This window comes from Diabrotica virgifera, chromosome 4, assembly GCF_917563875.1.
Source record: "Diabrotica virgifera virgifera chromosome 4, PGI_DIABVI_V3a".
In the NCBI taxonomy this organism is placed as follows: domain Eukaryota; kingdom Metazoa; phylum Arthropoda; class Insecta; order Coleoptera; family Chrysomelidae; genus Diabrotica; species Diabrotica virgifera.
The window spans coordinates 220,918,406-220,932,680 of NC_065446.1; the positions used below are offsets into that span (position 1 = coordinate 220,918,406).

At 32.1% G+C, this 14,275-nt stretch overlaps 1 protein-coding gene across 1 annotated transcript in view; it reads left to right on the forward strand.

Moving 5' to 3' along the window:
• LOC114326404 (dynein beta chain, ciliary-like) overlaps window positions 1–14,275 on the forward strand; it is a 328,677-nt gene that overhangs the window by 169,377 nt on the left and 145,025 nt on the right. Inside the window, exon 14 of the mRNA XM_028274767.2 lies at window positions 1,408–1,750. Coding sequence (XP_028130568.2) covers window positions 1,408–1,750 — 343 coding nt within the window. The remainder of the gene's footprint in view (window positions 1–1,407; window positions 1,751–14,275) is intronic.

A 14,275-nucleotide genomic window follows, 5' to 3' on the forward strand; every position in this document is an offset into this window, starting at 1 on the left:
ATTTTAAAAAACCCCTTTTTATACCATCTGAACCGCCTATGCTAGAGTAAAAAAACTTTCAGCAAATATCCATGTACTGGTGTTATTTACAAATTTCTATAATGTACCCCCATTTTTTTTCCGAAACCACCCAAAAAAAAGGAGAATTAGTAAAGAAAGTGATTTTCTTGAAATCCTTCACACACCATGCCCTTTATTAAAATGCTTTATATATCATTTTGTGCACGTTCTTATTACCCATGCATGGACATCAAAAGCGATTTCATAATGCAACCCCTGTAGAAAAAAAAAAATAAATAAAAAGGGGGTTGAAATTTTTTTTTTGCTTTTTAACCCATATGCTCGATCAATAGGGTTTTTCATAAATATATATAATTATTGCAACATCCCTGCGGAAACTACCCCTATCCTTGAAAATGAACTGCAGAAACTACCCCTATCCCTTGAAGAGCATGTTTTGACGATTTGCTCATTACTTATGCATTTTTTTTAAAACAAAACTTATACAAAATTAAAGACCACTACTTTCTCTACAAATAAGGTCCTATGCATTTTTTTCGTATAAGCAACCGTTACGGCACAGTGGCCCCGTAAACCCCAGAAATGCTTTGGCGGGCTCCAGTTTTTGTTTTTTTTCGTCACCTATTCATTTTATGGATAATTTACTTATGGAAAATAAAAGAACACACTGTCTGCTACACATTATGACCTATGCATGTTTTATTTTCTTTGCACCCTAAAGCCACAGTGATGGCCCAGAATCAATTTTTGAAATTCTCCTTTTTTTGGGGGGTTCCGGGGAAAATATGGGGGTGCATTATACAAATTTGTAAATAACACTAGTACATGGATAATTGCTAAAAGTTTTTTTACTCTAGCATAGGCAGTTCAGATGGTATAAAAAGGGGTTTTTTAAAAATGTAACACCCTGTAACTAAAAAATTTTCAATTGCCCTTGAATGAAACCTATACCAAAAAATCAGCCACTTACTTGTGATTAATCGCCGCAGGGTTTCTTCTTAATTTTCATTACAGTTAGGGAAAAATATTTTTTTAAATCATCTCTTTTAAAAATTTGTCCAATTTGGAGCGCCACCCCTGCTAAACGGTGGGTGATAGACATATGCTGTCGAAAAATAAATAGTAGAAAATATAGTCTTCTTGATTTTACTATTAAGTAAATTTTTTGCAAAACGTACAGGAAGGGCTACGTTTCGCAAAAACCACAAATTACCCCTTTAAAAGGGATGAAAAGGGGGGTTCCGGTGCGAAATTTTTTAAGAAAAAGTTAGTCTCATAAGAAGCACCCTTTGATATATCAGAAAAAAAAATAAAACCGGACTTGGGTCCATTTTGCGAGGTTCAACCTCTGTTTCCTACACTAAATATAATTTTAATATTTTGTAGATGCTACATAACACTAACTCAAAGTCTCCACTTGATCATGGGTGGAGCACCCGCAGGACCTGCTGGTACGGGAAAAACGGAAACAACGAAGGATCTCGGAAAAGCTCTCGGCATGATGGTCTATGTATTTAACTGTTCCGAACAGATGGACTATAAATCAATCGGCAACATTTACAAAGGTTTATCTCAGACAGGATGCTGGGGATGTTTCGACGAATTTAACAGAATATCTATTGAGGTATTATCCGTCGTTGCAGTGCAAGTGAAAATAATACAGGATGCCATTAAAGACAAAAAGAAAACGTTTTTCTTCTTGGGAGCAGAAATAGTGTTGGTTCCAACGGTAAGTATCTTACTGTTTAAATACAGTATTATTACTAGACTTAGGCAAATATGCGAATTGCATATTTTGCATATTATGCATAAAATATGCAAAAATATTAAATTTTGCATATTTTTTGATAAAAGTGTGAATAAAATACATATAATTTGAGATTTTGGTCGTAAATGGTCAAAAATGCCCCCGCACCGAGCAGCCCCGCTATTTGTTTTCGATAAAGGATAAAAAATTTGCCCTCATGCAAATTTTTAGCTTCCCAGAGGTTTATACAGAGGAGAATGTTTATACATTTTTAATTCATTTACTCTTTTGTTTGAGTATTAAGGAATCTTTCTTGTTGGAGCTTTACCACGCTGAGTAGATGAGTTGTGAATTATTTAAAATTTTCTCATCTTAATCTCAGAGTATTATGCAGCTGCTGCATTTTCGTTTTGCAAAGAAATTGAGAATGTTTATACATTTTTAACTCATTTACTCTTTTGTTTGAGTACTAAGGAATCTTTCTTGTTGGAGCTTTACCACGCTGAGTAGATGAGTTGTGAATTATTTAAAATTCTCTCATCTTAATTTCCTCAGCACCCTGTATGATTTATAAATTTTGAAAATCCTCAGGAGGTGTAACCAAAGAAAGTATTCCACCTGTTGTTAATCTGGTGGTACGGAGGCGATATTTATTGTCGTTTTCTGCGCTACTTCGATTGATAACTTAGTTTGTTTTTCGGTAGATGGCCGTGTCATTCCGTTCATCCGTGACATTTCTTTCTCTGCAATTCGGGAAGGCCTAAGCTATGGTAAATGGTTAAAGCGGAGAGAAGAGGATATGGGTTTACTGATGAGGGGAAAAAATCTCCGAAACCGGTATGGACTCTTCCTGCACTCTCCGCTTTAACCAGAGTATTATGCAGCTGCTGCATTTTCGTTTTGCAAAGAAATTGAGAATGTTTATACATTTTTTATATTATAAATTTCAAAGCAATTGGTCAAATAGTTTAAAAGTTATTTAATTTGTTTTTCCCAAATTCATTTTTTTGTAACGCTATAAGTCAGAAAATTATGAGGTTACAATAATACTTCGGACAGTTTATCAAAGAAGAACATTTATACTATTACCTTAAAAAAAATAAATGACGAAAAATAATTTAAAACAGTGTAAAATTATTTTGCAAAAACATGCCGGTTTTTTGGTTACTTATAAACAATTAGAATAACTTTTTAACCGTTACCCGTAGAAAAATTATTTTTTTTATATTTAGCAAGACTGAATTTTTATACACATTTAGAAAGAAAAACAACTGTCCTAGGACAATTAGGGACAAAGTTAGCCCCCCCCATTTTTTCAATTCACATGTTTTTGCAAAATAATTTTGCAATATTTATAATTATTTTTTGTATTTTTTTTTAATTAAATTAATACTGTAAATTTCCTTCTTCCATAAACTATCCAAAGTATTACTGTAGCTTCATAATTTTCTGACTTACAGTGTTGCAAAAAAAATTAATTTGGCATAAACAAATTAAATAACTTTTAAGCTATTTGACCAATTGCTTTGAAATTTAGGGTATGATTTAAGCGCCATAAGTCTCAGCATTCCGTGTAATAAGAATTTAATTTTTACATTCTAAGTTAATTTTTACATAAGTTATGAATATTTATAAAAGCTCAAAATTTATGATTTATTTTACAATTTTCTAAGGAACCAATAAGGACAGCCATATTCAGCGAACGCCATATTGAAGTTTTTTATACGGTTTATAAGATTCTTACTCTCAAACTTGTTTAAAATGCCCACTTTTTTAGTAATAGAAAAAAGCGAAAATTTACCGTTTTTTGATCTTTATTTGTTTATAACTATGTATATCAATAAAATCAGCTGCAGGAATCATATAGGTTATTATAATAGATGTCCATACTACTAAAAAATTTGGTTTCGGCCTGGAGGGGTTGTGTCACCAACAGGATATTTTTTTCCTTATTTCTCTGAACTATATTACGAAAAGTTGTTTAGAATTAAAAATTATGTTTTAATGTGCAAGTATATCATTCTAATTTAAATGTTGTGAACTATAAAGATACTTTACTCGGAATTCATATTTTTTTACATACCTCGTATAAAATTAATAAAATTTTATTCATGATGTGCATCATATATCTTAGACCAAGAAGAGATTTTTATGAAGAATAACTTTTCTTCGTCAAATTAAAAATACAAGAGTTATAAATGTAAATGGTGTTGGTATTCATAATTTGAGAAAATTCGTCAAATATTTTTTTCCATTAGAAGGATGTAATTTCATATATCAGAACATACTTTTTTATTCCAAACCACATTTTAAATAACAATTTTCCAATATTGTAAAATAAATAATACATACATGATAAAGATACTTTTTACTGATGAATTTACTTGGATCTACAGACCGAGCGAGTCTCGTAAATTCCACGGCTTTGCGCCACGCTTCACGCAACCGTATTTGCGTACTTGTGTTTTAAGTTGTGTGGTCGTGCGCTGGTCGAGTGGAGTTATAATGTTATAATTTACCAAATTTAAATATAATCGTTTCTACTGATTCATTATTAATATAGTATAATATGTATTATTGCTTTCAAAATATACTCAAATTGTATTTTTATACATTTATTATACATATTATTTTATATAATAATTAAATTCACTATAAAATGTCATTTATATTTTATTAATAGCTAAGTATAATATAATATAATATAATATAATATAATAATTATTTATATTTTATTAATAAATAATTTAAAATTTAATTTGACATTCACGAAGTGTCAAACTCAAATGTAAATAATAACATTTGCTTTGCTTAAGGCTATGGGTACATAATTCGCAAATATTTTACGTGTATCCCTACTTTTTCTGTCTTTACACGGCAAATTACGTGTAGTAAAATTCACACCGGTATGGATATGTAAATATTACTACAATGTCATTCTACTTGAAAATGTCATCATTAATTTAAAGAGATGGCTTTTGAATGTTCTTAGATAACTGTTATTTTTATAATATCAAATTATTAATTCAGTTAATAAATATGATAATTTTTTCACTAACTATATATTCAGTGATTGTAATAATTTATTTGTACAACAAAAACTAATACTCAATCGAGAAAAGAGGAAAAGTATTAAAGTGATTTTTTAATAATATATTGTTCTTATGGAACCCTTACAATTTTGAACATCTTTAATAACAAAATACTTGGATCACAGAATATATTATTATCCTGATGTATTCTCTGCTTGGATCTTCCACAAATAATACACAATAAATAACTTTTTATTAAATTCACGTCTTAAATCAATTATTTATCAAATACACTATATATCAATAATATTTAATTAATAACTCAAAATATTCCCGATGCAATGTCAAATATTTAAAATTGTCACTGATTGTCACTGTCTGACTGACAATATTATATTCAGCTGGGTGCGTTGTAAGACAAAGATAGATTTGGAAAATATTACCACGGAATTGTGTTCATTTTTCTCGAATCCTGAAAAAACCAATAAATATTTTTGAAAAATTTAAACGCAGAATGAAAGCCTAAATTATTACCGAGGGCCGAAAGTCCCTTAGAATAAATAAAAAGTTTATTTTGAATGAGATATTTGATATTAAAAATCACACTAAATTTTCTCTTAGTTTTTCACCCCTGTAACTTATTAAAATAAACATTACAGAAGTTCTCAGGGACTTTCGGCCCTCGCCAATAACGTAATATTTCATTCTGCGTTTAAATTTTTCAAAAATACTTATTAGTTTTCTCAGGATTCGAAAAAAATGAATCCCCATTTGATTAGCATAGCAGCCGAAAATACGTACCGATCCTCTTAACAAATTCAGATTAAAAAAGTAGCCTACTTCCTAATCAAAGATTTCAGCTGACGTTTAGTGCCTGGTAGGAAATAACCGGATTGTGACGTCACATTTTAGATTTTGAGGTCGATTATCTCGAAGACGGTTAGAGATATCGAAATGCCGTTTTCAGATTTGGATTCAGAAGACACAAACTACATAAGAATCCATCGACACATCTGCTCTATGTATTGCAGGAGCGGCAACGCAATAACACACAGACTTTTGCAAATTTATAAACGAAAAGTTTTCGTTGAAAATCTGGAAAAATTAAAGAAGATGTATATTTTAAATACAAAACAGCCTGATTTTTTCAGATTATTGTAATGAAAAATAAACCCAGGAAAATTTTTTAAAATTTTGAAAAAAAAATTAGGTTATGATAATATGATTTGGCCAACTTTTAAATAGTATTTTTGTGTATTTTTTGTCGTTCTTTTGAATGGCAGAGGCAGAATTTTTAATATCTGAGCGGAAAGAACGAAAAAATTGAAAATACCGTTTTTTTCTGTCTCGAGATGCATCTCGGGACAGCCAATTTTAGGATTAAGGCTCCTGACTACAACAACTGAAAAAAAAAACACTAATGCCTGGTTGCACCAACAGATCTTAAGCTCCAACTTAGCTAAACTCTACTTATAGATAGGGCCTCCTTGAGCATCACTTACGTGGCACCATAATTTTCGATTTTTACCTTATTATCAATCATATCTATTACTACATTATGATATTTTTATTATAATATATTATAATTATATTATATTATTTCTTATGTTATTCTCGTCTTAAGCTTAAGATCTGTTGGTGCAACCGGACATAGAAGTGTGAATTTTGTCATAAAATTTGGTATGTGGGGTTAAAATAATATTTGGAACAGCTTTTCCAAATAACTTTTCTGTTTGTGGATTCACAGTCGACCGCGTTAAAAATTTAAATTTCAGTTGACTATTTCAAAAATTGTGAACCATCAACCTGTATGACTGTGCCAAATTTCAAATCTGGATATATTTTGATAGCCGAAATATAAATAGGGGTGTCTTCATCTTAAATGCGACACACTGTATATTATCAATTTGATAATTTATTTCAACTAATCTAGTCGTATTTTTTATACCTAGATCCAAAATATACATTTAAAATACTGACTAATTCACTAATTTTATCATAAAAAGTTCAAATTGATTGCATTGAAGTATTGAACCAATTAATGCGTATAATATGATATTATTATAATTATAATATAATATAGAGTGTATTATGTATAGAAACCCTCAATTACCTCGGAAACGGCTTGCACGATTTTTATAGGTTTTTTTACAAGTTCTTCTAGGGGCTCGCTATAAAATTTTTTGGCACGTTTTATTCTAAAACATTGCTTTTTAATAATTGTTAGTGAACCGCATATGAGAGGACGGGCGATCGGGCTCAATTAACAACTAAAAAACCATATTTTAGAATGAAACAAGCTTAAATTACTTATTGGTAACTGATAAAATAAGGCTTGAACTTGAATTTGTGTACTTCGCAGTTTCAAAAATAATATTTTTGATTTGTGTTTTTAAACAATGAAAATCGTCATTATTCGATTTTTTTGAGTTTTAAATTATTTATAACTCGAAAACGATTAACTTTAGAGAAAAATTACAACAGAACTTTTTTGTTCCCAATGTTCCAAAGAACGTCAAATAATGTCTGCCCGGGCCAAAAAATTGATTTTAATAATTTGTTTAAATTTTTTTTTACGATAACTACGAAATTATGGCCTTTATGTATAGGGAATATAACATGAAAAATAACCAGTATTTCTTAAGGACGTCAAAAAATCGCAAAAAATATACAGGGTGTACCAACTGAAATAAAAAATTTAATTAGATTTTTAGAAAAACGGAAGATCTGACAACAATTTAATTATCACTATAATATCGGCCGCATTAGAAAACCCCTACCCAAGAAAGTATAAAAAAATCGTGCAAACCGTTTCTGAGATAATTGAGGGTTTCCATACATAAACCTCACTCTGTATATTTATATTATTACACATTAACCCTTAAGTATTAACACCCCGTCTCTCAGACGGCATCGCTTGTCGAAAGTGGGATATTTCCCTTCCTAGAAAATTTTGAAGGTCACCCGTCTTTGACTTTTCAAGTTGGGTTGTTCTTTAGTATTAGTATTGAATTCGGCAATTTGCGGCGGGTTGTTATTCGAAAGATATTTAGGCTCAAAGTGTGATTTCCATCTAATAGACGGGGTTTGCACGATTTTTATAAATTTTGGTGAGTAGGGGTTTTCTAATGCGGCCGATATTAGATATAGTGATAATTAAATTGTTGTCAGATCTTCCTTTTTTCTAAAAATCTTATTAAATTTTTTATTTCAGTTGGTAGACCCTGTATATTTTTTGCGTTTTTTTGACGTCCTTAAGAAATACTGATTATTTTTCATGTTATATTCCCTATACATAAAGGCCATAATTTCGTAGTTATTGTTAAAAAAAATTTAAACAAATTATTAAAATCAATTTTTTGGCCCGGGTAGACATTATTTGACGTTCTTTGGAACATTGGAAACAAAAAAGTTCTGTTGTAATTTTTCTCTAAAGTTAATCGTTTTCGAGTTATAAACAATTTAAAACTCAAAAAAATCGAATAATGACGATTTTCATTGTTTAAAAACACAAATCAAAAATATTATTTTTGAAACTGCGAAGTACACAAATTCAAGTTCAAGCCTTATTTTATCAGTTACCAATAAGTAATTTAAGCTTGTTTCATTCTAAAATATTGTTCTTTAGTTTGCGTGAGGGCAAATTTTTATATCCTTTATCGAAAACATAAGTAGCGGGGCTGGTCGGTGCAGGGACATTTTTGACCATCTTATTCCGCTATAGCCTTTCCTTTATAATTTTTCATTTTTTGTACTTATTTTCTCAATTAATGCTGCCTTAATTTTTTCCTTGGTGAGAGAAACTACCTAAAATAAATCTAATCACATTACATGTAGTTGATCAAGGTTGGGCTGTTTCAAGTCTGTTACTTAAATTTGGTTGTGATAGGGTATATTTTCGTGGAGCAGGATGAGGTTTGATGCAGGAAATTTGATATCCTTGTTATTTTAGCTCTCTTGGAATTCAGCAGATATTTTACTATTTTCTAGATAATGATGATCAACATAACAATGGCTATCGTCACCAGTCCCTTAGTTAAATGAGGAATTCACTGATGATTGGTTTACAATGGTTTGCCAAACGTGTTCGGATATGTTTTGGTCGAGGTATTCTGAGTCAATTATGGTTGGCAACTCATCTATATTATACCTGTGCATGCTAATCTGTGTTCGTATAGCCCTTCAACAGGACTGACGGGAGTCTTTAAGTAATTTCCAATTGCTGTTTCCAATACGTTACTGGATGCGAGAAGTGTTAACGGTTGAAGATTCCAGTACTTACAAGAAGGTCCTCAAGAACCATTGGAGCACTCCTTACCAATAATGGTTTTATTTTTTTGATCCATTTTGCGCCAAAATTGCTTGATAATTCTTTTTTGACTTAGAAATCCATAGTATCTTCATAAAGTCGTTGTTTTGTTGCTTTGCGTATGTTACGTCAGTTTGAAATTTCTCTAAACGAATATATACAGTGATGAGCGCGCTAATAACTGACAAAATAACCCAAAAGATAGAAAACTAATTATGTTGTGAGATAAAAAGAGACGAAACTAGTAGAGGTAGGAAATTAGCAATAAAAACCTATAAGCTTACATTATATTGATTCTTTCCTACCTTTAGACGTATCAAAAACAAATCATCGTAAAAAAAACAAATCTATCAAAAAATCAAATAGCTCATGAGAACTTTAATGCCTTAATTCAACTAACTAAAAAATTGACTGATAATTTGCCCGTTTTTATAGAGACATACAATTTATTAACAAAAAAAGATGGCAAATTGGATTACCTTACAAAAAAAATTGACGAGATCCATAAATTAAATAGCCTAATGAATCCTGAACATCTTTTAAAATCGGTACGGCAAATGCAACAAGATATCTTCAATATATCGTCAGTTTTTTTCGGCTGTTCCGATGATACTATTAAGGTTCAAGTTGAAGACTCAAATTCATCCGAGATAAAATTGGGATTACAAAGGCTATCTGAAAACATCAGCGAAATATCTGATCAGATAAGTAATATTTCCAGCAAACTACCTGCTATACAAACTGAAAAAGAGGTACCTAAAAAAAAGATAGTGTATGTCACTTCAAGCACCCAAACTGAAGGCCCTCAACATTTCCAAACCTGTCCAGAAAGAAAGTCAAAAGTTTCAGAAGATAAGTGTCATTTTGTTGTTATCAGTAACTTAACCGCAGCATACACCCCTATACAAATAGTACACTACATTAAAGAGAGGCTAGGTATCAAGGATTATATTAGATGTTACGCTCTCCCTAAAGACGCCAACACAGCAACTGGTTCCTCATTTAAAATAGGCATAAAATCCAAACCATCTATCGACTTATTATTTAATAAGGAAATTTGGCCACCTGGTGTCAACATTAAATGGTCTATAGAATCACCACACTCTGAACCAAAGACTTCATCTGAAGAAAATATGAATCCGAAGTACATCAGAAGCCAGGTTAGCTTGGAAAACCCAATTACCATTCCAAGCAACAACAAAAATGAAGTTGAAGACACCAATATATTTACAGACAAGCAGGCCATCACAATTTGCAAATCTCAAGAGCCTTTCCGTTCCCATATCAATTTTGTTAAGAAAGATACTTTGGAACCATCCATAAATTTGGATCCTTTAACACCACCAAGAGTTAGACTAACTAATAACTCGAACAGTCGATATCTTCTTGCAAGATTAAGGGAACCAGACATCTTAAAGGCAATTAAACTACATCTTGCTTTTCTTCACGATCAGCCTGCTTCTGTATTTTATGACGGATATACCAACACCAGCGTGAAACTCTTTTTGGCTTCCGAAGGATTACCTACTAAGACTGAAGAACTACGAAAAGTTCTTCTAGAATTTAACCATGCCTATGGAATTGGTCCAGCTGAAGTGGAAGCTGATCTTGCCGCTTATAGGTCCTATCTAACTTCGGAACGAATTATACACCTACAAAAGTCAAGGGAATGTCATCGAAGTTATTATTCCACTGGCTCTCCAAAGCGAAATTTTTAAACAACACGACGTGTTCTGAGGGACTAGAAACCTCAAATTATTTTAGTGATGACAACTTTGGCATGGTTCTGATTAATATTCGTTCTATAAGAAATAAAACTGATGAATTATTTTTGTTTCTGGAGGAATTAGGATTTCCTCCGATAGTTGCGGTTACAGAGCACTGGCTTGAAGTTAACGAGCCTTTTTTTGTAGAAAAATATACCACAATTGCCAGGTATGATCGTCCAAGTTCGGCTCATGGAGGCACCCTGATTCTCTCTAGAAATAATGATTTTTCTCTGGTAACAAAATATGACTTTTTGTTAAGTGAATCCTTCTTTGAGTTTTCCTTAGTTTATAATAAAAATCTTAATCTTTACATTATTTGCATTTATAGATCACCTGATTCTACCGTGGAACTATTTTTTCAGAACCTGCTAAATTTGTTAGATGACCTGCCTCATAAAAGCAGAAAAATTCTATGCGGTGATTTTAACATTAATTATGCTGCTGCTAGTGCTACCCAAGTGTCCCTGGCAAACATATTTGAATCGTATGGTCTCTCAATGCACGTTGATTCTCCTACAAGGATTACAAAAACTACATCTACCATAATCGATTATATTGTCTCAGATTTCTCACCCCTTGATGTCTGCTCTACAGTTATTAATGCGGGACTATCTGATCATGAAGCAGTGTATACGAAGTTTAACATCTTCAGCAAACCCTCCTCAAAAACCCGACGTTTAGGTAGGATTTTTTCCGCCCGGAATTTTCGTAAATTCCAAAATTTATGCTTAACTTCTGAGTGGCAATTTCCTTCTATAGACGTGGACTATAATTTCAGTGTTTTTCTAGATAAGCTTCTCCACATCTTCAATAAGGCATTTCCTTTAATTCCTATTAAGCCAAAACATCGGAAACCTTGGGTTACGAAAGGTATTCGCATATCAGCTAAGAATATGCGTTCACTACTATACATCAAGAAATTTACTACCAATGTTGCTGTCACTGAATATATCATGAAGTACAGGAAAACATATCTAAAACTTGTCAGGTCAGCTAAAAAAGCCTATTATCAAAATCGTCTGGGAAGCTCTAAAAGTGTTGCAAAAGAGAGTTGGTCTATAATAAACGATCTTCGAAATAAAACTCACACAGCTCAATCATTTTCCCTTCCAAATCCTGAAAGTCTAAACGACTACTTCGTTAATGTGAGTAAAAATATAACATCAACAATTTTGCCGCAACAAGATCCTATTTTCTATCTTCCTAATTCAAGACAGGTCTCGAATTCATTCTTTTTACGACCAGTCGATAACTCTGAACTTATCCAAACAATCAATTGTATCAAAAGCAAATCATCCTGTAGTACTGATGGACTATCTATAAAAATTTTCTCTAATCTCACAGAAAATGTGTTGGAAATCCTCCTCTCACTAATTAATGATTCCTTCGAAAAAGGTAAATTTCCAGAGTGCCTAAAGACAGCCATTATTATTCCTCTTCATAAGGGTGGCGAAAAATCTGATGCCTGCAACTATAGACCTATTGCCTTACTACCGGTACTCTCGAAAATTATTGAGAGACTCATTAAAACTCGACTTATGTCCTTTATCGTTGATAACAACATTTTATCACAAAATCAGTTCGGCTTTTTAACAAATAAATGTACCACTGATGCCATGTTTTCTGTACTACATGAGGTTTACCAAGCACTAAACAATAATCTTTATACTGCCACTGTTTTCTGCGACTATTCCAAAGCTTTTGATTGTGTAAATCACGACATCTTGATTACAAAACTAAATTTCTATGGAATTCGAGGTATTTCTTTGAATTGGTTCCAATCCTACTTGAATAATCGGAAACAACTAGTTAGAGCAAATGATACTGACTCTAGTCTCAAAAACATCGTCTGTGGAGTACCACAAGGTTCAGTATTGGGTCCTATACTGTTCCTTATCTTTATAAATGACATTACTAATTTAAAAATCAATGGGAAAATTTTTCTTTTTGCTGATGATACCAGTATCACTTGGAGCAACTCAACTATTGCATCTCTTCATGAAACTATAACTTCGGATCTACTGACGATAAAAACCTGGTCTGACTCGAATTTACTCTCTTTTAACGTAAATAAAACAGTAGCATTATCCTATAAAGGAGCTCTTCAACCTTTGCCACTTCATAACAGCCAGATCAGTACCGTTGATTCTGTAAAATTTCTTGGTATTTTTTTAGACAGCAACCTCAAATGGTCCCTTCATATCGATTCGTTAAGTAAGAAACTCGCCTCAGCTTGCTATGCAATACGATCTGTCTCAAGGGAACTCAATTTAGCATCTTCCAAAATAACATATTTTTCGTTGTTCGAGTCTCATCTTCGATATGGTCTTCCTTTTTGGGATTCTAGTACAGCTGCTCAATTTGATGTCATTTTTAGATTTGCCAGTTTTTATGGAGACTTACGATTTGTTAACAAAAAATGACGACAAACTGGACTATATTATTAAAAAAATTGACGAGATCCATAGACTGAATAACCTGCTGAATCCTGAAAAGGTTTTAAAATCTGTAAGGCAGATGGAACATGATATTTTCAATTTATCGTCAGTTTTTTTCGGCTGTTCAGATGAGACTATAAAGGTTCAAATCCAAGACTCAACGTCTACTGAAATTAAGGTGGGATTAGAAAGGCTTTCTTCAAATGTCAGTGAAATCTCAAATCAATTGAGCAATATTTCCAAAAATTTACCTACCTTACCAACAAAAAAAGAGGTATTGAACAAAAAAACATTTTATGCAACCACAAGTACCCAAACTGAAGAGCCTCAATGTTGCGAAGTAAGTCCAGAGCAAAAGTCAAAAAACACAGAAGATAAATGTCAGTTTGTAATTATTAGTAACTTAACCCCAATATACACCCCTATACAAGTGGTACACTACATTAAAGAGAAGCTAGGTATCAAAGAATATATTAGATGTTACGCCCTCGTTAAAGATGCCGACAAATCAACTGGTTCTTCATTTAAAATAGGCATAAAATCTAGATCATCGATTAACTTACTATTTAATAAGGAAATTTGGCCACCTGGTGTAATCATTAAATGGTCCATTGAATCTTCATATTCCGAACCATCCGAGTCACATAAGAATCCAAAGAATATCAGAAGCCCTGTTATCCCGGAAAATCCAGTTACCAGTTTATGCAACAACAAAGATGAAGTACAGAACACAAATATATGTTCAGACAAGCAGGCCATCGAAATTTGTAAATCTAAGAATCCTTTCCATTCGCAAATTAATTTCGTTAAGAAAGATACTTTAGAACCATCTATAAATCTGGATCCTTTGACTCCACCAAGAGTTAGATTAACCAATAACTCTAATAGTCGGTATCTTCTAGCCAGATTAAGGGAACCGGATATCTTAAAAGCCATTAAACTTCATCTTGCTTATCTAC